Source organism: Antennarius striatus, chromosome 5 (assembly GCF_040054535.1).
Source record: "Antennarius striatus isolate MH-2024 chromosome 5, ASM4005453v1, whole genome shotgun sequence".
NCBI classification, from domain to species: Eukaryota; Metazoa; Chordata; class Actinopteri; order Lophiiformes; family Antennariidae; genus Antennarius; species Antennarius striatus.
This window is the reverse complement of record NC_090780.1, coordinates 8417161-8443438: the sequence shown is the minus strand read 5'-3', so window position 1 is coordinate 8443438 and position 26278 is coordinate 8417161. Positions and strand designations below refer to the sequence as shown.

Genomic DNA, 26278 nt, shown 5'->3' with positions numbered 1-26278 from the left:
AATATATAGACATTTCTTTTTGTAAAAACAAAACAAAACCCACAACTAAATTCTGCTATGTGCAATAAAAATGTTAATGTAATACACTTATTTTGTTTTTACCCAACTTTTGTTATTGCATTTACAGAATATAAGTACAGTACACTTCTTTTAAGTATGATAATCGAGTGATATAAAAGAAAACACACAAGACCAAATAATTGTAACCACAAAGTAGAAAATAAATATACAACACAAAAAAAAGGTCATAAGTACAGTAGAATGTCCATGTCCGATATAAATCTATTGTTAGATACCCCCGTACTTCTCAACCACTCTGTCAAGTGTACTGACAGATGGGTCTAGTCTCTTACAAAAACCTGGCGTTTTGTCCACTGGCAAGGTGGACATAACTTCAAAAAATCACATTGCTGAACTTAAAACCCAGTGCACAACAAAAAAAAAAATTAAGTATATTGCTCCGAAAGCATTTCTTAATCTTATTTGGACTGACAACCAGAGATAAAGTGGATTATATTCTCATCCAAAGCTCCTCTGCTCACCATTTTTTCGTGAATGTGAAATTAGGACATTTTGCACAATCCTGCTGACAAACCAATAGACAGCCAAGAATGTAAATATAACCTCTTTGTTAAAGGAAACCACATAGCGTGGTGGTTTATGCAGGAGGCAGTTTTTTTGCGTATTTGTCTTTAGAACAGTACTGTAATCTTAATTTGGAGTTGGAGTTTCAGGAACTGCGAGAGATGAACAGAAAGGAGCTCTACCATAGGCACGTCTATGGGATGAGGTGAGGAATGCTGTTAGACAACTAGCTACAGGGTGTGACAGACAAAGGTAACAACAGTTGTCAAACTGCAGAGTCAAAATCATTTTCTAATTACACAACTTCATTTCAGGAATGGTTTCAAATATTTTGCCCATTCTAGTGTGTGCTGCATTTGTGATCCTACTGCCGGCAGTATGGGGTGAGTTTTATTTACTAGAAATGTACATTTGTCCAGGTGTGCATTTTTAGGATTTCCTCCTTCATGTGCTGACAGATACAACGTGAAACCAAACCAAGTCAGTTAATAACCAGGTACTGCAGTTTTGTATACACAACTTTGCTCTTACTTCTTAACTGGCTGTTTTGACTTCTAATGAGAGATTTTACTTGTATGCTGATGAACTGTCTGTTTTTGTCTATAAAGAGAGCTTCAGCTGGTTTGTTAGTTCAACTGACCCTGTGTTTTGTGTGTTTTGTTGGTTGTTACAGCTGAATATTGTTACCAGCATTGGCACACGGATGGCTACTTATACAAAACTCAGCTATGTAATGAGTACTGTTGTGGAACCTGCAACAGGAGATACTGCTGTGATAACAAGTATTATCGTATTTCTCAAGAAAAGCAAGAGGAATGCACTGGAGGGTGGGCTCCTGCTTTGAACCAGTGTTTTGTTTAATGTGATTAAAAAACTGTTTGTAGTTGTGGAACACAGGAAATGTTAGCAGTTTCATGAAAATAATTTCATTGTTTTCATCTTTGTGCCTCAATGAAAGTTTGTCTTTTGCCTGCAGACCTATCCACGAGAAACACTCTAAACTCGCTGTGATTCTGGGAAGCATCTTTGGGGTGGTCATACCTGTCCTCTTCTGTGTATGTCTTGTCATCTGCTGTGTGGCTCCTTGCTGCCTGTTCTACAAAAAGTGTAGAAAAAGACGAAACCGAAGTAGGACATACTTTTCATTACATTTTTAATTTGTGTAGGCTGCTGCAGTGTATTTTATAAAGTGCATTACAGTGTGTTTCAGTCAGTGTGATATCAGAGAACACTGGACATGATTCTCTAATATCTCTGACTTTGCCCACAGCTGTGACAACCACCACCACCGTGGTCAACACACCCCTGCAACCACTCTCCCCCTCTGGCTATCATCCGTCCCCCCCTGCCTACCAGCCTGTACCTGTCCGGCCTGTATTCACAGGCCCGCTCAACCCTACAGCACCACCACCCTCCTACTTGGAAGCTAGTGAGTTATGTCATAGTTGTAAAGTTAAGAACTTGTGGTTTTCTTTTGGGTGGTGTCTTAGACACAGAATTACAACATGGCCACATCCAATGGGTTCATGACTTTAGTTTTCTCAACTTTCCAGCATAATTGCCCATTAGCATCATCAACATTTGTGTCTTGTGTTTACACAGAAATACACTTCTCAAGTATTTTAGGAAGTTCTACTTGTTGTTCAACAGATTTTTTTCTGCATGCAGCACAAATTGCTGCATTTATCACAACTGCACAGTCAAAATCATTCCAACATCCTTAACAAAATCCTTCATCAGAGCACATTTTGGCAAATCACATGCCATTAAAACATTATTGCAACATTCATAGATTTGCTTTGAGCTACATAAACTGTTCATGTGTGATCTTATTGTTACTAAAGTTGTTACAAGTCAACAATCTCAGACAAAAAGAAAACCCTTGAAAACTGCAACATTTGTCAATAATAATGAAACAAATACTTGTTTTGTGTCCTTACAGATAGTCCAACTACAAATCCACCCAATCCAGGGCAGCCAATGGGACTCCATCCCAGTCAGCCACCTGTGTTTGATGATTTTTCACAGCCGCCCTATAATCCAACTTATGGTCTAAATCGGCAGGTTTAGATTCAAAAACACACTTTTGAAAACCCTGGCTGCACCAATGTTCTTTTCTTTTCAAATGTAGCAATTAATGTTAGAGCTTTACACCTTTTGCCAAACTGAAAATTCGATGTCTTAAATACTTGACTTAAAAACTTATCTCTGCTGCAATTTGCAATTACTGTAACCTGCTAAGCTTGTGCTTGTCAGGGATGCCGTTGCCATAAATGGATGTACACATGAAGTTGAGAGGAGCTCCTCTGCAGAAGATCACCGTCTTTGCTGCAGGGGAGTGCAGACGTTTTGTGGAGCAAGAAAAATTACAGTGACTTGTGTTGAAAACAGACTAACAAACTGCATTCTTGTGTCTGTGGCTGTGCAGGAGACCTCCAGTCCAGAGGAGAGACTTGTCTTTAGTTTATTGATATGAAAATGAAAGATGTAATAAGATTTTTTTTTTAAATGTAAAGGACAAACTTGAAGAAAAAGTTGTATTGAAAAACACACAAAATTAATGTGCAATTAATGTAACAATAATATAATATACACATAAAGTTTGACAATAACTAACATTTTTACATGCCGTCTGTTTGACAGTTTTATTAATCACTGAAGCCACAGTCATGTCCATGTTTTGCTTTACTGTTTTTTATAAAACAAATGTAATCATAATGGTGTCAGTGTTGTGACAAATCAATGTGTGATGTCTGCATGTGCAAAGCGAGTTGAAGGGCCAAGTAGCACTGGACATGAGTGTGACATCTCCACAACATATTGTGTGTCATCCACAACCCTGAATTTTAAAAGGCAACCAGCAGCCATTAGCAGCTAAAGGTTAAGAAAAATGACCAGAGGCATCACAAATATCCTTGTTTTTTTGTTGCTCACAAAATATTGCTTGTACATGTGTAAACATCTTTAGCTGTTGTTGTGTCCACAAATTTTTTTTCCCCTGTGGATCCTCAGAGTAAATGCACAAAGGTCATATCAAGAAGTCTCTTGTTGCAGCACTGTTGCTTCTGCCTATGTGTCTTTGTGGAAATGGTTCAGTGTAGCACTGAATAAAAGTAAAACTAAAATTCTTCCAGCACTCACTTGGCCTATTTTGTCTCACTTGGCCTAGATTTGAAATATCTGGTGAAATAACATGGAAACTATTGTAAGTAAAAATCAAGAGTTTAGTGTGAAAATGTTAATGAAAAATAGGATCCAGTGAAATTCTACAATTTGATACTGGTTATTAACATGGAAGCTTTTGAAAACCAATGGCTATTTAAAATAAAGTTGGTGAATGTTATGAGCCTTTGTCATGATTTTAAATCATACATTTTACAGTTAATAGTGACATAGACGTGTATAAAGGTGTTATGGCAGGCAGCTGTAATGTTTGGATGGTCCCTAAGGATATTGTTCCCAGAAGTGAGGTAGACAGCCTCCCACTGCTGGCACTGGGTGATGAGGAAGACGCTCGATAAAGAATCAATGTCTCCTAAATTTCAAACATAAAATTTAATTCCACCATGTTGCAGTATGAGGTAAGCTTCACTTATATAAATATATATGCAAATATTTTGGGGGTGGGAGGGGGGATTTTTGTTCATATCTCTCCCTCCGTTGATGTCTGGTAGTCAAAGAGAAACAGAAAGTTATTAGTCATCAAGTGTCATTGCTGTTGTTATGGTGTGATTGATACCTATTTTGAAATTTTAAATATTCTTAAAAAAGACTATTTTTCTTATTTTAATTTTATAATGTCCTTTTTTATTCTATAACACTGTTATCTGACCCATTTCCTCCAGATGTGTTGTAACTGCTTAGGGTTAAGGTCATGTGGGTTTTATCATGACAATCATGTGTTAGACTCACAACTGTAAGAGAAGATGCTGTCTTCCTGAGGATAATCAGGAAGTGACCCTGACGTCAATGCCCCAAACACAAAGGACACAAAGACCCATCACCACATTCACTAGACAACTTTATCTCTGCTGCAATTTATTTTCAAGTTATTGGAAACTAACGTAAAGTTTTAAGACTTGTTGATGTGGAATCAGTTTGTGAAATCTTTAACAGTGAACACATCTCGTCATGATGGACATATTTGATGTTATGTTCCTCAGAGGTGAGACATTCCTGTCTGATCAAATAATATCAGATTGAACAAGTACTTCTGAAAAAAGCTTTCTTGTCGAACAGGTTTCATAAATACTCTTACATACAAACTTAATCCTTGTATGGTGTTTGGGTCTGTGGGACCCGTTTTCTTTTTTTTTTTTTAAACAAAAAAGAACTCAGATTCATTGGCCTTGGCTCATTTTCTGTGAAGAACATATATCAGAACACATTTTCAATGACCACACACTGTACACCCCCCCTACACATTTATATTACATAGAGGATGTTCCATAAGACCTAATAAGAGTGGAAATCGTAGGTCCTGTGTACCTTCACTCTGTTCTCCTCCTGTCTGTCTGTGTGTGTGTGTGTGTGTGCGTGTGTGTGTGTGTGTGTGTGTGTGTGTGTGTGTGTGTGTTTGTGAGTGTACATGTAAGTTTTGTGTTTCTGTCCCTGCTCTTTCCACACAAGGTTGCAAAATTGTCGCAAAATTCAAGCACGAACACCACCTGCCCTCACATTTTACCCTCTGTCTTGCAGGAACCATCTCATACTCTATCCCAGCTGCAAATTGGGGGTGGGACACACTAAATATAGCTTTCCCAGTATGGTTCCTTATCACAATTGATCAAGATGGCCATAAGATTCTCTTCTCAGAGGTACTTGCAATTAATTTTGGAAGAGAGAAGATTTTGATGATAATGTTGAGGAAGAGGTTTCAGATTGTGAGGATCTCATATCTGAAAATTCATGTCTTCTAAGTTTGTGTACACGGCTGACACGTCCCTGGTATTTTATGTGCCAAAGAAAGGCAAGAATGTGGTACTCATGTGTACACTGCATAATGATGGGAGAATCTGTGGCCAGGAGCATCAGAAACCAGAGATCATCATGGATTACAGTGCCACAAAAGGAGTAGACAACATGGACAAGCTGGTGACTGCCTATGATTGCAAATGGAGGCCACTCCATTTGGCCACTAGTGATATTCTTTGACATATTGGACATCCCCGAGTACAAAGCGTTTAGCATCTGGATGGCACTGAATCCAGAGTGGAACAGAGGGAAGCTCCAGAGGAGACGCCTCTTTCTCGAGGAAGTGGGAAAGGCACTGGTCAGGCCTCAAATCCAAAGAAGACATGTTCCAAGAACCACAGCCTCTGTAGCCATCATGAAGAGGATTCAGGAGGAGAATGCTAGTGCCCCATTCATCTGACCTAGAGAGCCACCATCTGCAAAGCCTGACATAAGTGTGTGATGCTGTTGCAGTATATGTCTGACATTCATGACTTGAGAGAGAGAAAGGTGTTCCTGATCTTTTCATTATTCTAGGTTGCGGCCAGCAGCAACAAAATGAAGCGCTGCAAAGTGTGTGGACCCAAGAAGGACGGAAAAACACAATATACATGCATCAAGTGCAAGATGTCCATATGCAACATAGACACAGTAAAACTCATGTGATGTATAGGCTGCCTATGGTTGACATGTCTAGACTGACATGGTTACTGTATGTGTTCAGCTTGTGCTGTGTAAACTGACCTCTTCTTCTCTTCTTCTTCTTTTCCTTTCGGCTTTTCCCTTCAGGGGTCACCACAGCGAATCAGTTGCCTCCATCTAACCCTGTCTTCTGCATCCTCTTCTCTCACACCAACTACCTTCATGTCCTCTCTCACTACATCCATAAACCTCCTCTTTGGTCTTCCTCTAGGCCTCCTGCCTGGCAGTTCAAAACTCAGCATCCTTCTACCAATATATTCACCATCTCTCCTCTGGACATGTCCAGACCATCTCAGTCTGGCCTCTCTGACTTTATCTCCAAAACCTCTAACATGTGCTGTCCCTCTGATGTACTCATTCCTGATCCTATCCTTCCTGGTCACTCCCAGAGAGAACCTCAGCATCTTCATCTCTGCTACCTCCAGCTCTGTCTCCTGTCTTTTCCTCAGTGACACTGTCTCTAGACCAAACAACATCGCTGGTCTCACCACAGTTTTGTACACCTTTCCTTTCATTTTAGCTGAAACTCTTCCATCACACATCACACCTGAAACTTTTCTCCACCCGTACCATCCTGCCTGTACAGGCTTCTTCACCTCTTTTCCACAATCTCCATTGCTCTGGACTGTTGACACTAAGTACTTAAAATCCTCCACCTTCTTGATCTCTTCTCCCTATAACCTCACTCTTCCACTTGGGTCCCTCTCATTCACACACATGTACTCTGTCTCACTGTGGCTAACCTTCATTCCTCTCCTTTCCAGGACAAACCTCCACCTCTCTAGCTTCTCCTCCACCTGTTCTCTGCTCTCACTGCAGATCACAATGTCATCTGCAAACATCATAGTCCATGGAGATTCCTGTCTACCCTCGTCTGTCAGCCTGTCCATCAACATAGCAAACAAGAAGGGGCTCAGAGCTGATCTCTGATGCAGTCCCACCTTCACCTTGAACTCCTCTGTCACACCTACAGCACACCTCACCATTGTTTTACAGTCCTCATACATGTCCTGCACCACTCTAACATACTTCTCTGCCACTCCAGACTTACTCATACAATACCACAGTTCCTCTCTGGGCACCCTGTCATAAGCTTACTTTCCTGAGTCCTCTCGGTGTCCCACTTCTTTTTAGCTAACCTCTTTCTCTGCATACACTCCTGTACCTCCTCATTCCACCACCAAGTCTCCTTATCTACTTTCCTTCCAGATGACACACCAAGTACTTTCCTACCTGTCTCCCTGATCACATTAGCTGTAGTTGTCCAGTCATCTGGAAGCACCTCCTGACCACCCAGAGCCTGTGTTAACTCCTTCCTAAAAGTCATGCAACACTCTTTCCTTTTCAGCTTCCACCATTGTGTCCTCCGCTCTGCCTTTGTCCTCTTAATCTTCTTACACAGTCATCCTACACACCACCATCCTATGCTGTTTTGCTACACTATTGCCTACCACTACTTTACAGTCACTGATCTCCTTCAGATTACACTGTCTACATAAGATGTAGTCTACCTGTGTGCACCGACCACCACTCTTATAGGTCACCCTATGTTACTGCCTCTTCTGAAATAAAGTATTCACTATAGCCATTTCCATCCTTTTTCCAAAGTCAACTACCACCTGTCCTTCTGCATTCCTCTCCTGGATACCAAACCTGCCCATCACCTCCTCATCACCTCTGTTTCCTGCACCAACATGTCCATTGAAGTCTGCACCAGTGACAACTCTCTCATTTCTAGGTATGCTCTGCATCACTTCATCAAAGTCTAACAAGACTCCTTCTCCTCCAGCTCACATCCTACCTGTGGAGCATACTAAGTAACAACATTGCACGTCACACCATTGATTTCTAGCTTTAGACTCATCACTCTATCTGACACTCTTTTTACCACCAGGACATTCCTAACAAACTCCTCCTTCAAGATAACTCCTACTCCATTTCTCTTCCCATCTATACCATGATAGAACAACTTGAACCCTGCTCCTAAATTTCTAGCCTTGCTACCTTTCCACCTGGTCTCCTGGACACACAGTATGTCTACCTTCCTCCTCTGCATCATGTCAACCAACTCTTTACCTTTTCCTGTCATAGTTCCAACATTCAATGTCCCTACTCTCAGTCCTATACTCTTGTCGTTCCTCTTCTCTCTCTTCTTACAGGCACACTTTCCTCCTCTCCTTCTTCGACAAACAGTAGTCCCATTTCCACCATCGCCCTGTAGGTCAACAGCGCCGATGGCGGTCGTTGTTAACCCAAGCCTTGACCGATCCGGTATGGAAGTCATAGGTTTGATTCACATGTTTGATTTGGCAAAAGTTTTACGCCGGATGCCATTCCTGACGCAACCCTCTGTATTTACACTGGCTTGTGTCCTCTTGCGGCTACATTCTGTGTAAACTGACCTGAATGAGTTAAATTTCTAATGAAGTTCATATAAATAAAAATCAGTTGTTATGGAAAACCTTGCTTCACTTGTAAATGTGTGGAGGTTTTTCCACTCATATCTTCATTATAATTGATTTTCTTTTTTTATTACATTTTGTTAAAAAACAATTAAACGAGTGGCACTTTAATTCATAAATATGATCTAACAAAGGTTAAAGGTCAAATTTTAACTATATATGCTTTTTATATTACTTGTAATTGGGATGAAGTAAACATCTGTTGAGTATTTTAGCATAAAATTGTTAGATTTTGTTGTAATAAAAACCCCCAAATTCAGTGGGTCCACCAGACCCATTGACACTGGCTGAGTAACAAAAATATGAACAGCACACAAGGGTTAAGCGTTCTTTTAAAAAAAGCTGATTCTGACAAATGGTAAGCCAGTCAGACCAGTATATAACAATTAATTTTTTCAGATCTTTTTCATGTTGTACTCAAATGCAAAATTCGAAGAATTATTAAATGAACCTCTCCACTACATTGGAGATTTTTTTGAAAATATTTTATTTTCCCAGTGTAATCATGGAAACAGAAAAAAAGAATGATCATGACAAAATTCTTTGTGTAAAAAAAATGTAACAATTCTTTTAGTTCTTTTGAATTGTGTTTTGGAAAGGAAATGTGACAGCAGATAAATAAACCCATTCATTTATACCTTACTTCCAGCTCATTATTATTTCAACAAATCACATTGTTGTGATCAAATACTCATTTAAAAGATTTCTCCCTATATCCGAAGCAGCTCTGCTGTTCTTTGGGGACACATCTTCGGGACCATTGTTCCCATTCTCTTCTGGTTGGGCATCACTGTCTGCTGTTTGGTCCTTTTCTGCTCGTGCTTCAAGAAGTATGAAAAGCGACACAGACAACCACAAAGTAGGTTGTATTTTCTGTTACCAGTCATTCTTTGTCAGATGTCTGCAAGAATTCTTAGTTGTGGCATATGCTGTCATTGAAAAATGGAATCACATGCACGCGTGAATTGAGATTAAAAATTTTATGACAAACCTTTGTGCAGTTGGCATTTTATGTCCAAGCCAAACTTATTTTCAAACCTGTAGCTGTGATGACCACCACCATGGTGTATACTCCACCCCTGCAGCCTCTCTCTCCAGCTGGATATCTGCCATCCTACCCAGGTTACAAGCCTGTGGCCTTCCAGCCTCCATATGTAAGCCCACCCAACTCTTCAGAGCCACCAGGTTCGTACGTGGAAGCTAGTGAGTGTTTTTCCTTTTATTTATTTATTTATTTATTTTTCAGACATTTACAATTTTTCACATCCCACTGAGTGACTGAGATGTATTTCATTGTGATTTAGCAATATTGTAATTGATAAAATATTTGAATGCTTTTCCTCTGATTTCACATAACATTGAGGGTCATATCTTAGAATTATGGGACATCAAAGAAATTCTAAGGATATTTTGTCACATATTATTGGAGGTATGCCGAATGTTTGACATGATGTGTTTCTCCGTGCCATTGAGCTCAGAAGAGGTCACTGGCTCTCACTGAGTTAAACTGAGGCACAAGTCTGTGTAATTGCATTACACAATAGTTTTTTCTTTAATAAAAAGTTGAATGTACACAATTTTTCACGAACAATCAACCAAAGATTTTTGCCCTTTCAGCTGATCCGGCTTACTCTGCAGCAGCATTCATTCCAGTGCAGCTGATGCATCCTAGCCAGATTCATGCACCACTGCCACATTGAGATGAACTTCCACAGCTGGCACACAGCCCTGTCTGTAGCCCAAAAGAGGAAATAGCTGCTGTGTCACAATGAAAACCACTTTTGTATGACAGCAAATCTGAGAGACCTATATTTTAATATTGATGCATAATTAAGATATTATTTCATCATGATGTTAAGATAGTTGTCTAGTTTTTTTTCAAAAATTGGATTGACTGTTGAAATTAATTTTAAAAAAAAAGAATGGATAAGTTTCTAAACAAGTGCTGTTCCAAAATAATCGACTCATGATCAGTAGAGGCCAGTAGAGGTCGCCTCTGTCTCATTTTTCTTCTTCTTTTCCTTTCGGCTTTTCCCTTCAGGGGTCGCCACAGCAAATCAATTGCCTCCATCTAACCCTGTCTTCTACATCCTCTTCTCTCACACCAACTACCTTCATGTCCTCTTTCACTACATTCATAAACTTCCTCTTTGGTCTTCCTCTAGGCCTCCTGCCTGGTAGTTCAAAACTCAGCATCCTTCTACCAATATATTCACTATCTCTCCTCTGGACATGTCCAAACCATCTCAGTCTGGCCTCTCTGACTTTATCTCTAAAACCTCTAACATGTGTTGTCCCTCTGATGTACTCATTCCTGATCCTATCCATATTGTATGGAAAAGTTGTCATAGTTCAAACAACAGTATGTAAGATACAGCATTACAAACAAATGAGCTGTGTTTGTCTTGCTGTAACAGTCAGAGTATATTTATTGTCTTGTTCAGGGAAATCTATTTTCATCGTATCATATGCAGTATCCAGAGCTGAAGCTATTGTCGTCGTAGAAAGATGCTGGTGCAGTGAGATTAGTGTATTGTTGGTGATGTCAATGATAATTGGAGTGATTTGTAATAATTATGTCACAACATTTCTTAACCAGTCCCTGAGCTGCGATCACCTTGGAGTGACCTTACCTTTCTGCAAACTCATTTTTTGCTTCCTCTTTTTGCTCCGGGCGGCAGTGGCTCAGCGGTAGAGCAGATATCTTGTAGACAGATTGCCCCAACCATCGGCGGATCGAATCACGCTTCCGCCAGGAGGGAGTGTGAGCTGACGGTGGGAGGTGTCAGCTCACCTCCCAGCCACTGCCGAGACGCCCTTGAGCAAGGAGCCGTCCCCCCTACAAGCTGCTCAATTGGGGCGCGTTCCTGAAGCCGCTGCCCGTCACTCTGCCTCCCGATTTGTGTTGTTTGATGTGTGCTAACTGCTAACTGCATGCTTACAGGCCCCCCTGTGTGCTTTGTTTCATGGTGCCTGTGTATACACTGATTGTCATTAACTAACACAAAGAACATGTAAAAATACCTGAGTGACTATGTAATTTCCCTGCGGGGATTAATAAAGTGTACTATTTCTTCTGCTTACTTATAATTGGGTCACACAATAATCAAACAGAAAGCAAAGTTTCTTAACAATCAACACAAGTGCAACTTTTAAATAAGTCGTTGGCTTTTGGTGAGCCCTTTAAGTGGAATATTCCGACTCAAATTCGGAATACTTGTCAGATCCAGATGAGACTTTAATGCCTAGTAAATTGTCAGGGGATGTAGGCATGCATTTTACGTCATCGTAGACATTATTCAAGACTTTGCAAGGAACATTTGGATCCCAATGATGATGCTGATTACCAGCAGACTAATCCTTGGATCAGAATGTAATGTAATGTAATGTAAACAAATGCTGGTAAAACGTTAACTTCTGGGTAGCTGAAGAATATGGAGATAAAACCTTTTAATCTCTATTATGTGCTAGGAGACACTATAGAGAGAGACACAATGTCCTAATATTCTCTGAATTCATATGTACAGTCTTGCAGGCAGATTCTAAATATTTTCAAGGTTTCATCAGACTGCAGGTCAGCATTTCAGAGAAGTTTCCAAACACATTGAACACATTCAGCTGTCTCTTCACCACGAAGTGGTAAAATCAACAAACTCACAACGTTCAGCACGTTGTGAAAGAATGTGGATGGTCTTTTTGCTCCCTGTGAGACATTATTTTTGAAGTAGGATGTATTTTATTAATGATGATGATGTTGATAACCCTTTTATTGGCACATTTGTGTCATTCATTGTCAAAACTAAGCTTTTCCCATAAGAATTAATCAAAAAAATGGAGAACTTTACCAGTTTACTTCATATAAGTCCATGATAAAAGAAATGTAGAGTCACACGTAACCTATTAGTCATGGTAGTTTTTTTATTGATGTTATTTACCGTATTGGCCCGAATATAAGACACTGTTTTTTGCATTGAAATAAGACTGAAAAAGTGGGGGTCGTCTTACATTCGGGGTCTAGACATTATACCCATTCACAACGCTAGATGGCGCCAGATATCTTTAAAGCGAATACTGAACTTAATTCCCCAGGACAAAGCGAACCTCTGTGACGAAGAAGACAAATAAAAAATAGCGGTAAGAAAGAAAGAGAAGAAAATAAGAGAAGAGATAACAGAAAATGAAGAAACGTAGCGCCAATCTGGAGAAAAGTGGGTCGGTTCTCGGATGGTAGCAAGGTTGGTGCCACTTACCATTCATTTAAAAATGTGATTGCACTTTAGTTCACATATTTAAATGTTCAGATATTAAGATGTGATACAGTTTTTGCATGGTTTGAATGAGGCAAAATAACATGCTTTTTCTCGAATATATTGTTATAATCATTTGTTTCAGATGTACTGTAATTATTTTCTGTATAAAAATCAAATTTGGTGTTCAAAACATCTTTTTTCAAACTTGAGTCTTGAAAAAGAGGGGGTCGTCTTATAATCAGGGTCATCTTATATTCGGGCCAATACGGTAATTCTCACCTGAAACTAAAAATGACTGTATTTGTTACTTTACATTAAGTCTTTTATCTCCAAAACGAGAGTCCTAAAAAGTCCCATTCCCATTCACAAAAATAATTCTCGCATTTTGGATTAATAAGGTAAATTAAATCCAAATCTTTCATGTATTCTACCTACTATGTTTCTACAGTAGTCCAGAATGGACAAAGCAGTCATTGGCTTTTTCGTTACCAGGTCTCAGACAATACAACACTGACAAATGCCACCAGTCCAAACACACGGGAGCTTTTTAACAACGAAATCAGTGGGACAAGACCAGTGTGCTCAGACTATATTCCCTTCCTGTGGGATTGTGCACAGTTAAATAGCTGTAGTGGGTGTGCTTGAATTCAATCCTATAATGACCAGCAGTGCTCCCTCTTATAGAATCCTTCACTATCCATTAATCAATACAGTAATAGTGCTGACTGCGGCTACTTCTGTCACCAAAGTGATGGGGGGTTATAACAGGAAAAATGACCCTGCCTGTTTGTACTGCTCACTGCTTGCTGTCTAAAATAAGATTCTTCCTTGAAGTGTGGCTCAGACTGCTAATGACCACTTGTGTATGGATGCCAGTCAAGGCCGCCAGCGAAGATAATCTTTACCTCCAGCCAATACGTCTGTTCTTTTCCCTTCCATCCCCTTCTTGTTGCGTCTTTGTCTTCCATCCATCCCTCTGACTGTGCTTTGTTCTGTCTGAAAGCGTTCTTGTCTGGCGTCCTGCCTGAGCTCCATTAAGATGTTTTCAACATTTTCTCAACATCCCACACCATTCCTGTAATGTTTTTGCTTTTTCTTCTGCTCTATGGAACATTTATGGTGTTTGTACTGTCTCAAAACTGAGCTGCCCTGCACACAGGGAACTGATGATGGTCTCGCATTGGATATTCAAAAATAAAGTTTCAGATATTTATTCTGGACACTATAATGCGCCTGTGATCTATGTCTTGAAGCCTGCTGACCAATTTGTACTGTGTGTCCTCCTTCTGGCAACGATGCTCCAGAGAGATAGTCACTCCCACATGCTTTAAAACACAAACTTCACAAAATGATATATGTTTCACTATTTTAAATCTGATGTGTTTTATTATTTATATTTTTACACATTTTCCCAGTTTTCTCTGAAGTTACAACAGATGTAACCATTTTTATAGCATCACCATGCTAGTTGGAGCATGAATTTCAGGATGCACATTGTTCTCGTCAGAATGAATTGTTTGAACTTTCGTACTTTTGTCTCATCGTAGAGTCAAAAATCTCCTTGCATCCCTTTTCTGTAAGCACTTATTCCTACAGGGTGACTGGGGGCTGGAACCTATCCCAGCAGACACTGGGCAAGTGGTGGGGAACAGGAGTCACTATTTCAGTGAAGAAGCCGCAGCACCATAGAAGGAATCCAACAGCCCAAGTGTAGTTCAGGCAATTTGTTTACGAAGTATCTAATATCTAAAAAACTACTGACATTCCCTACAGCCAGAGCTCTGTTTTGGCATTTTAAGACACTAAACTAAGATGATGAACATGGTATAAACATGCTAACTTTGGCATGTGAGCATTGACATTCTCAACTACAACTAAACGTCAGTTTCGTGAGGGTAAGATTTATTGCAGGAATGCTGGATTTGACTGTGATCATTTTGGCTAGCTGTACCTGATAAAGTGACAACTGGATATGACGTGAAAGCTCATCAACTCCTTTTTAATACCACACAAGGGCAGCAGGTGGCAGGGGACGTTTGGCACAATGCCAGCGAGGTCATGCAAGGAGATCGGCTTCATCTTCCCGGGATCTGGTGTGTGTAGACAATGATGATGATTGTGCAAAGGGACACTAATCTTTCTTTTAATCTGCCTTCATGTGCATATTTTTATGGGTCTTTGCTGCTTCTTTGTCAATTTGAAGATATCTTATCAGCAAGTCAGATACCATGAACAAATAAATAGTCATGATAACTTGAGTAAAAAAGGCTTCTCGTTAATCGTTTGAGACATAAATTCACCCAACTACAACCCACACAATAAAACACAACACTTGGATTGTTACTTTGATACCTAAATCTTATCTGCATGAACAAATCAGGCCTATGGAACTCTTATGCCCACTTAACTGCAAGAAAACACTTTTGATGCACACTCAAAATGTGAACATTTACCTATAGAACCTCACTTCTATGGGACTGATCAAGATCAAGATCTTCCTATACTATTAGTATATAAGTGGTGTGTGTGAGGTTTATGGCCTAGAACATTTGATGTGACACTCTGACAGCTGCACACAGATTGACTGACAAACACAAATCAGCTGGTTAAAGCAGCAGCTGTGGGTGAGAGGGAACAGCCAAGGTAGGCATTATGGTGTTTGTCTGACTGCCTGCAGGAACATGTGTAAAACTATTGGACTAAAGCATCTTTAATAAACAGCAGTCCTGTAATGTGTCTCATTATATAAGAGAAAATTGAGCAAAAATCAGAGCAAATACATTTCAACCACAGTTCTTTTTCTTCAGGAGATAGTTTGCTGGGTCACTGTGTTCATGTTTAGCTGCTATAGTATTTTAGAATTGTTCCAGATCGCTGCCACCTGAAGTCAGATGTCTGGTAATTTAATGTCACTATAAAAGAAAAAACCTTCAATTTTGTCCTCCGGCTAACTTTTTGATGTTCTGACTTTCTTATTATTGACAAGCACCTGTATCACCAAAGATTGTCTACAGAAAGAGGCAGTTTAGATCATGCAAACTCAATAAATAAATAAATAATTCTGCTGCCCCCCCCCCCCTCTTTCTCTATTCAATAGCCTCCAAGTATCTTGACAACCTTGCCTGGTATTTTGGCACCAGTCCCTAGAGTGTTGATGTCAGCTGAGAGAGGGTAGGGTGGGGGGACTGAAAGAGAGAGAGAGAGATAGAGAGAAAGAGAGAGAGAGAAGGGGAGGAGGGGAGGGGTGAGCGGGCTATTCAAGGCACTTGTCCTCTGTCTCCCTTGGAGCTTAGAGGAGGGGGAGGCGCACATGCATTGAGAGAAACACTCGCACACACATATGCTAGTAGCAACCACATTTTCACAGCCTGCTCTTCAGACTGACAGCAGCAAGCGGAGTTGAGCGCCAGCACCGCAGTGCAAGGGAGGAAGGAAAAGAAAAAACAAGAGAGACATCCATAAAGGAGAGGAGACTGCACAGGATTTGCTTTATTTTGTCACCTTTAGGGCTCAGGGAGCCATAAAAAGAAGCTGCCCCCTACTCTTTTTGAACTGGCTTGCTCTGTACCTTGCTATGGCAGCCCCAAAGGGACATGGGAACCCCATCTCACTCTCATTCTGTTCCTCTCATCCTGGGACGACCCTCCTGTGGGCTCTGTTGACCCTTCTAAGCCAAGTGTTGGGCTTTAACCTGGATACTACTCACACACTCCATAAGCTGGGAGACCATGGCACCTTTTTTGGTTTCTCTCTAGCACTTCACCAACAGCTTACCCCTGAGCCTCAGAGCTGGTGAGTGAGTGAATGCGGCACTGAGCCTGCCTCAGGTGTCAGTTATGTTTCTGACCTTCTGTTACATTGTGTGAATGAGTTGTTCCCTGAATCTCTATCACCTGTATGCTTAAGACATTCAGCATACGCAGATTTATCCATTTCAGGCCTTTCAAAAGCAGACATAGGAGTTGTGTGGCCACTGCAGTCAGCATTTTTATGCTGCACCAGTCCTTGCATCTGCTAAGTCATTGGTACTCTCATAACTCTGCACTGACTGCAGGAGTTTTAGTATGTGCAGCATGAACAGCCTGGCCTCTGAGTTAGAAGACAGTGATTTACAGTGAGTGGAGAGTGGATCAGAGTAGGTATGCTGAATCAGCTGGATGGCAGCAATTTTTGGGATAAAAAATGTTTTTAAGTGATTTCTCCATAGCAGGTCTGACATAGATGCCACACTAAAGGACAGGATGTATTAACAGTTCAATACTGTGTCGAGCTTTGTGTTTTTGCTTATTTATATTATCATGCTCGCTTTCAGATCGTCTGTTTGAGAACTGATGTGTGATGTGTGACTGGAACACTCCCAAGTCTCAGCTCTCCAGAAATCATGAATAAATTATGGCTGCCTGTAAATCTATGGAATTGTTTGCTACATCACTATAAATAGGAGGCTGCTTTAGTTTTTCTTTCTTTCAGTTTTGTGATTAGTATGTTCACTGATGAGTTGAGAAAAAAAATGCTACTGTGTGGTCCTATTTTCTGCTTTAAATTTGTATAGTTATAAACCGGTTAAACTTTCCTGTACATTAATTATCCTGTACAACCTCATAAGTTTCTCTTTAACAGTTTATCTAAAGTACATGTGTCAAACTCAAGGCCCAGGGGCCAAATTTGGCCCACCACACCATTTTGTGCGGCCCGTGAGAGCATAAAGAGTGTCCAAAAAATAGGTCAAAAGCATGCTTTGATCAGAACCATTTCCCACAATGCAGGAATTAAGCCCATTTTAACTTTGACAAAAATGTTTTCAACAAATTTAATGTCCTAACTTGTGTTTGAAGTTATTTCTCTTTATTTATTTGGATAGTTTGATCCTTGATTGATGGAGTTCTGTGGGTTTCATAGCCTGACAAAATAAAAGAATTTATGTTATTACAGAGCAACCAGCAAACATTTTTTCTTTGCAACTGTAATGTTTGTAACTTCAATAAGTAATAAATTCAGAGGTATTTAACATTAAGGAGTTCTTCTTCTCCTTTCTTCTTTTTCCTTCAGGAGTAGTTACATTTATTTTACATGACACTGAGTTACATTTAGTTACATTTATATTATGCTGATTTGGCCCTTGGTGAAAATGAGTTTGACACAAAGAGTATAAGAGAAATGTGACAAATTAAATTGACAGGTGGAGGTAGAGTTGTTCAAATCCTGCATTGAGATGTGTGAATACCACAAAAAAAATCCTTCATAAAAATTACATTAAATTCCAAGTTTGAGATACTATTTACAAAAAATTTGAGACTATTAAAATGTAAAAAAGGTTCAAGTACTGCACATTATTATACATTCATTGTTGATTGTGTATTGATTTTGTACACTATAGCATGAAGAATATTTGATTATGCATATGTTTTTATATACCGGTACTGAATGATTTGTTAATACAATATATACTGTCAACATTTACCGGACTAAAAAAACGTTTTATAGAAGGGAATTCATTTGTAGCTGAAAGCTGCAGTGCTTTATCACTCTGAATACCAATAGTGCAACAATATATAATGAACATCCTTTTCACAAATTATTTGAACCTATTTGAATAAGGTGAACAACTAAGCTTGTGTCTGTTTTGGAGCTCCATAATTAACTGTTGGTTCCTCAGTTACTGTTACAGGCGACAGTCATACTGTCGCTTGTAAGACAAATGACATCAGCAGCGACTGCTACAGTGTCGGTCATGTCCCCCATCTGAAACCTGCTCACTGTCAAGAAGCATTCCTGGAGTTTATTTTAATAACTGAGGCTGAGTTCATAACTGAGGTCAAAGTGTCAACAGCTACCGAAGAGAGGGAAGACGAGGGAACTAGCCTTTGAAGGAGACAACGATGAGCTCACCTGATGTGTTGCCCCTCCTGAGGTGAATGATGCTGTTGCCAGTATGTTGTGACATCACTAGTACTGGATCAATGATGAGTTAACATCTACTGTATCTTTGAATGACTCACATTTCTGTAGTCATGATTCTGCAAAAATGTGGCATTTTATTGAGTTCCTTTTCAACTTAATGTCTGAACGTCTTTGTCATCCTTTATATATCTTGTCCTAATCTAATAAAACTAGCGGGAACCCGTGGAAATTCCACGATAAAACAATAATATCAGACTTCACACCAAACATATGAAAACCAATGTATTGGTATTATAAACCAAGCGCACCCATCACGCAGTTCTCCCACCAGCAGGCAGCTTATCCCAGTCTGACCCAGAACTGGCGTTGGCATCTTTGGCGAGGAACGTGAAAGAATGAATGAATTAATGAATAAAATAAATATATAAACTTTATGACTCATAAAGAAAGAAACAGACAAAAAAATATCCAACTGAGAAGCATGTCAATCGACTGTTATACGTCAGAAAATAGCCAGTTTTAACTGTCCATTCTGTGGGTACATGTAGACACAGGTCACACACACTAAAATCACAGCTGTTTTCGTCGCAGGGAGACGCCCCTCGGATAGAAAAAGTTTCAGTTACGCCGTCCACACGACAACGAATACCCGGCGTTTTCAAAAAACTTCACTTTGGCCAGCATTTTCGTCCAGGATATCTGCGTTGTCGTGTGAAAGAAATGCTAACCGACACAGAAAGCTTCGCTGGCCGATGCCTTACGCCATATTGTTCACATGATTCTTTCTGGCAGAATTGGTTGGGTGCCATGATTGGAGTTGGTGGTTAAAAATTGTGAGTGTGAGGTTTTCAAGTGACCTTATTCAAATGTCTAGGTGGGGATATATACTGTATATATATATATGTATATATATATATGTGTGTGTGTGTGTATATATATATATATATCTCAGCTCATCGTGGATTTTTGATAGGCAGTCACGTGATACGCGCATTCTATTGGCTGATGGCATCCGGAAGTGCGCTCGGTTCTGTGAGTCTCGGACTAACTTGAGACACAAAAGTGGTTTTTTTTAGCAGTCAATAAGGCTGTGGGAAAAGGTTTTACAAATAGAAGGTGGTTTATTATCAGTATGGGGTCATAAATGTTTACATTACTGTAAATGATAAACAGTTTGTCGTTCTATCACAGAATTCATGAATAGCGTGTTGTTCCTGGAACGCATTAACCGCAAAGAACGAGGGTGCACTGTATATACTGTATATGTGCAAGCTGTTGTTTACTTAAACAGATGTACAATGCTATTTAGATACATTTATAGATTTTTTGACCATCTTTACAGCGATCTGTAAAGATGCTGAGAGGTTTGAGAGTTAACCAATAATTAATGGTTACATGAAAAGTGAATCATAATTTGCGACACAGTTCAATGAAAATTGGAAATGTAGGAGACAAGGTTAGACAATGTTTTGCTGGAGGTTCATTCACCAACCAAATACCCATTGTCATGTGATGACTTTTATTTTGGTATTATAAAAATTCAGTTGACCAGTGATTGAGGCATGAAAAATTATTAGAATATATAAATTGTTAGTTTCTTTTATAAAAATAATTCTATATTCATTTATACTCAACACTAATATGCTACTTTGGCTCGAACACGACTGGCAAGGGGAACCCAAAAGCACGACAGAGTAGCAGGCGAGTAAAGTCTCAGAAAAGGTTTAATTATACAGGCAGGGGTCAGATACGTCCAACAAGCAGATGAATAAGCTAAACGACAGACGAACGGGCAGTGTCCAAAAACCAGGCGGGATCATACAAAAGATGGCAGTCCAAAAACCAGACAGATGAATCCGAAGAGGGTTTGACGAAAGGCAGGGTCCGGGAAACAGGCTGAGTCAGTCACAGGAGTCAGAGCAACAGGCAGGAATCAAAGGCTGGAGAGTCAGTGTGAACACTAAACGATCTGGCAGAAAACAGAAAGCTGAGCTGGCGTTTGGAGAGTAGAGGCTGATTTGGGAATGGCTGCAGGTGTGTGAAGGGACGGCAGGTGCAGGGACTGAACTGACTGTAGATGAGAGGATCTGGAATGACATACATGTTAGGAGAAAAAAAAACGAAGAAAAGGAAAGCCTAATTGTCCGGAGACATGACACTTTGGTGGAAAAAATGAAACTTTTGATATAGTTATTAATTAATTTCAATGTAATTTCAATTTATTTCAATGCTCAAATTATCTGTAGATTTAGAAGAAAAACATTTAAATCACACTATTAAATATCCAACAGACCGGAAAGTACACTGCTGGGTCTTAAAACTTCCAAATTCTTCTTCTTTTACTTTCGGCTTTTCCCTTCAGGGGTCGCCACAGCGAATCAATTGCCTCAATCTTACCCTCTCTTCTGCATCCTCTTCTCTCCCACCAACTACCTTCCTCTCTCACTACATCCATAAACCTCCTCTTTGGTCTTCCTGTAGGCCTCCTTGAGGGCAGTTCAAAACTCAGCATCCTTCTACCAATATATTCACTATCTCTCCTCTGGACATGTCCAAACCATCTCAGTCTGGCCTCTCTGACTTTATCTCCAAAACCTCTGACATGTGCTGTCCCTCTGATGCACTCATTCCTGATCCTATCCATCCTGGTCACTCCCAAAGAGAACCTCAGCATCTTCATCTCTGCTACCTCCAGCTCTGTCTTCTCCTCAGTGACACTGTCTCTAGACCAAACAACATCGCTGGTCTCACCAGTTTTGTACACCTTTCCTTTCATTTGAGCTGAAACTCTTCTTTCAGAAATCACACCTGACACTTTTCTCCACCCGTTCCATCCTGCCTGTACACGCTTCTTCACCTCTTTTCCACACTCTCCATTGCTCTGGACTGCTGACCCCAAGTACTTAAAATCCTCCACCTTCTTGATCTCTTCTCCCTGTAACCTCAACTGCCAAATTACTTGAACAAAATACAGGGGTCATCTGGTCAAAACCCCAGGACAGCCCTTATGACATTATGATTTTATCATTATAGTGGACTGTGGCTCAAACCGCTTCAAGCTGATGTTTCCACACTTTCATTTAGTGAAATGTATTATTCAGATAGGAACACAGCAGTTACCATTCCTGTCTGAATGATATATTTCCATTAGAAGAAGAAGCTTTATAATGGTTCCCTCCCTGTAACACTGCAGCTCAGATTTGGGAGTTTCCATCCTCCTATTATTATCCATGGTCCTCTAATGTAAGGTCTCAAGGAATTGCCTCAAACATATTGTAATTAGATTCCACTATCTCATTTTCTCTTCATATTATGATGGTTTGGGTGACTGTCGCCTGTGGTCATGCTGTGTTCTGCTCATTATGTGTTGTATGACCAGATTCTATACTGAAAATGATACTAGTGCTTTGATGCACTTAGTCATGGCTGTATCAAATCTCTTAAATGCCATTAGAAGTTGGGGTTGTCATAAGTATAAGTTGGACAGTATGTCCGAAACAGAATATCAGATGAGTCACGATTCACTTCAAAAGCATGGCCATACAAAGTGGGGAACAGACTCAGATTTTAATACAGCTGGGAGGTTTATGGAATGAATGTCTTCTTGTTCCATTTTACACTATCTATTCAGTACAGATTTATGGCTGCTGCAAACTTCCAAATCCTTTTAAATATTGCTGCAAAGGCTGAGGCAAAGGTCAGCCCATGTGACACAATGCTCTCATATTCAGTGATTTGCTGTAATCAGATCCTGCTCAGTGACACATGGGAAGGAAGTAGAAATATGCCACACTCAGTTGGAGATAAGAGCGTAACTCTGGCCTCCTGGACATTAAAACTTTCTATGTAATCTATTTATATTGTTGTCCTTAAGCAGAAGACCCTCACAGCTCAACTTCTGCCAGTGTTGATGGCAGACAGAGGATGAGATTAGACGGTATTTCAGTCTGAGTTATGTGTCTGTTTGCTATTTATACTGCAATGAGAGGTGGTTCCGCTAATATTTCACTGCCTGGTGAGGACAGAAAACCCACTGAGCTTCATCAAATCACTGCCAATCTCACTGAACTCAACCACTGCTTGAACTTCTTCTTCTCCTTTTGGCTTTTCCCTTCAGGGTTCGCCACAGTGAATCAGTTGCCTCCATCTAACCCTGCCTTCTGCATCTTCTTCTCTCACACCAACTACGTTCATGTCCTCTTTCACTACATCCATAAACCTCCTCTTTGGTCTTCCTGTAGGCCTCCTGCCTGGCAGTTCAAAACTCAGCATCCTTCTACCAATATATTCACTATCTCTCCTCTGGACATGTCCAAACCATCTCAGTCTGGCCTCTCTGATTTTATCTCCAAAACCTCTAACATGTGCTGTCCCTCTGATGTACTCATTCCTGATCCTATCCATTCTGGTCACTCCCAAAGAGAACCTCAGCATCTCTGCTACATCCAGCTCCTTCTCCTGTCTTTTCGTCAGTGATACTGTTTCTAAACCAAACAACATCACTGGTCTCACCACAGTTTTGTGCACCTTTCCTTTAATTTGAGCTGAAACTCTTCTGTCACACATCACACCTGACACTTTTCTCCACCCGTTCCATCCTGCCTGTACACGCTTCTTCACTTCTTTTCCACACTCTCCATTGCTCTGGACTGTTGAGCCTAAGTAGTGTACTTAAAATCCTCCACCTTCTTGATCTCTTCTCCCTGTAACCTCATTCTTCCACTTGGATCCGTCATTCACACACATGTACTCCGTCTTACTGCGGCTAACCTTCATTCCTCTCCCTTCCAGGACAAACCTCCACCTCTCTAGCTTCTCCTCCACCTGTTCCCTGCTCTCACTACAGATCACAATGTCATCTGCAAACATCTTAGTCCATTGAGATTCCTGTCTAACCTCGTCTGTCAGCCTGTCCATCACCATAGCGAACAAGAAGGGGCTCAGAGCTGATCTCTGATGCAGTCCCACCTCCACCTTGAACTCCTCTGTCACACCTGCAGCACACCTCACCACTGTCTTACAGTCCTCGTACATGTTCTGAACCGCTCTAACATACTTCTCTGCCACTCCAGACTTCCTCGTACAATACAAAGTTCCTCTCTGGGCACACTGTCATAAGCTTTCTCCAGATCTACAAAAACACAATGCAGCTCCCTTTGGCCTTCTCTGTACTTCTCTATGAACATCTTCAAAGCAAATACTATATCTGTAGTACTCTTTTTTGGCATGAAACCATACTGCTGCTCACAAATGCTCACTTCTGCCCTTAGTCTAGCTTCAACTACTCTTTCCCATAACTTCATTGTATGGCTCGTCATCTTTATTCCCCTGTAGTTGCCAAAACTTTGCACATCTCCCTTGTTCTTAAAAATGGGCACCAGTACACTTCTCCATTCCTCAGGCATCTCCTCACTATCTAAGATCCTGTTGAAAAACCAGTCAGAAACTCTACTGCCACCTCTCCTAGACAATTCCATACCTCCACAGGTATATTATCAGGGCCAGGTGCCTTCCCAGTCTTCATCCTCATCACTTCATCCTGACTAATCTTTGCTACTTCCTGGTCCACAACATTCACCTCTTCTAGCCTTTGTTCTCTCTCATTTTCCTAGTTTATCAACTCTTCAAATTACTCTTTCCATTTTCCCATCACACTACTGGCACGTGTCAATACACTTCCATCCCTATCCTTAATCACCCTAACTGACTGCACGTCCTTCCCATCAATGTGTCTCTGTCTTGCCAACCTGTAGAGATCAGTTTCTCCCTCCTTACTGTCCAACCTAGCATAAAAGTCATCATAAGCCCGTTGTTTGGCCTTTGCTACCTCAACTTTCACCTTACGCTGCATCTCCCTGTACTCTTGTCTACTTTCCTCAGTCCTCTCAGTGTCCCACTTCTTCTTAGCTATCCTCTTTCTCTGTATACACTCCTGTACCTCCTCATTGCACTACTAAGTCTCCTACTAAATACTTTCCTACCTGTCTCCCTGATCACGTTAGCTGTAGTTGTGCAGTCATCTGGGAGCACCTCCTGACCACCCAGAGCCTGTCTTAACTCCTTCCTAAAAGTCACGCAACACTCTTCCTTTTTCAGCTTCCACCATTGTGTCCTCTGCTCTGCCTCGCCCTCTTCGTCTTCCTCACCAACAGAGTCATCCTACACACCCCCATCCTATACTGTTTGGCTACACTCTCGCCTACCACTACTTTGCAGTCACTGATCTCCTTCAGGGGCGGCACAACACGGCGGACCCGGGTTCGAGTCCCACTGATGTGTCTGCGTGGGTTCTCTCTGGGTTCTCCGGCTTCCTCCCACCTCCAAAAGCATGCGCTTCAGGTTGATTGGCCATTCCAAATTGCCCGTAGGAATGACTGTGTGTGTGCATGGTTGTATGTCTTTGTGTGTGGCTCCGCGGTGCACTGGCATCGTGCCCGGAGTGTCTCACGCCCTATGCCGCCGAGATAGGCTCCGGCTCCCCGTGACCCACTGCGGCGGATACAGCAGTGGTAATCTGAAGATGACTGACTGATTGATCTTCTTCAGATTACACCATCTACACCACTGCTTGAGCTAACACTCTAATATATGTGGCAAATGCCAGGAAAACAAAATATCCCAGCCTTACAATAAAGTAGCATTTTATTTTCACATTAATTTTACAACTGCAGTACACACACAAATACATTGTATGATCATTTATTCATATTTCCCATTTTCTGCCAAATGTTATTAACAGTCTACAGCCATACTATAACTTCATGATGACATTGCAAACACACTGATAATTACATGTTTAGATTGAAATTAAATTTATTTCCCATTTTTATTTTGTGCATAATCATGCTAAATGATACGTAATCCTCTTTGGCTTTGAATCTCTGTACAAACCAACAGACAGATCGCAACCATTGAGAGTCATCAGCATGGTTAACAAAAACAAACATTCAGTTTCAACAAACTTTCATCTACCCACCTGAATTTAAACAAAACCAGACCAAACAAAACCAACCCATGCCAAAATAACCAAACGAATCCAAACAAAACCAATCTACCCCAAAACCAACCCAACCCAAACCAAACCAAACCGAACCAAACCAAATCTGTGACACCACTAAATCCATTGCTAAAGGATAATGAGTAACTGTTTACTCAGGACATCTGCTGGAGTAGTTTACAAATTTTATGTAATTTCTTTACATTCAGGACTTTCCTGTTTTGGAGCGCTTTGACAAAGAAGGGCATCACTTCTAATGTAGGTCACACATCATCTGTTATTGTTTCCTGCTGAGGGAGAATGATCTGGCCTTGAAGGACTATTCTCCTTTTTGACCCAATTGTTAGCTTTCCTTTTCATGTAATGTTCTGAATCATACTAGTTTCCTCTCTGTGGACATGTGTTTTATTGACAAATTAACACATTCT

General features: G+C 40.5%; 2 protein-coding genes across 6 annotated transcripts in view; both read left to right on the top strand.

Moving 5' to 3' along the window:
* The first annotated feature begins 80 nt into the window (after positions 1 to 80).
* On the top strand, positions 81 to 3714 carry LOC137594782 (protein shisa-5-like). Of its 2 annotated transcripts, XM_068314291.1 has the most exons (5): positions 81 to 968; positions 1259 to 1412; positions 1562 to 1713; positions 1856 to 2014; positions 2528 to 3714. In XM_068314291.1, exons 1-5 carry the CDS (start codon positions 902 to 904, stop codon positions 2653 to 2655), a joined length of 660 nt encoding a protein of 219 aa, XP_068170392.1. In that variant the 5' UTR covers positions 81 to 901; the 3' UTR covers positions 2656 to 3714. The 2 variants fall into 2 exon arrangements, with proteins under 2 accessions (XP_068170392.1, XP_068170393.1); XM_068314292.1 differs by lacking the exon at positions 1259 to 1412.
* A 12536-nt stretch (positions 3715 to 16250) lies between these two features.
* The window catches only part of itga7 (integrin, alpha 7), a 36972-nt gene continuing 26944 nt past the window's right edge, over positions 16251 to 26278 (top strand). For all 4 annotated transcript variants that reach the window (XR_011035350.1, XM_068314289.1, XM_068314287.1 and 1 more), the window contains exon 1: positions 16251 to 16744. Coding sequence is in view for 3 of the 4 variants with exons in the window: in XM_068314289.1 (XP_068170390.1) it covers positions 16527 to 16744 (218 nt within the window). In the remaining variant the exon portion in view is untranslated. The remainder of the gene's footprint in view (positions 16745 to 26278) is intronic.

Excerpts from the sequence above, each read along its gene's own strand:
- LOC137594782 (XM_068314291.1), top strand. The coding sequence starts at position 902 with ATGGTTTCAAATATTTTGCCCATTCTAGTGTGTGCTGCATTTGTGATC. Across the intron at positions 969-1,258 it reads CCTACTGCCGGCAGTATGGG|CTGAATATTGTTACCAGCAT; the intron begins GTGAGTTTTATT and ends TGGTTGTTACAG. Across the intron at positions 2,015-2,527 it reads ACCCTCCTACTTGGAAGCTA|ATAGTCCAACTACAAATCCA; the intron begins GTGAGTTATGTC and ends GTGTCCTTACAG.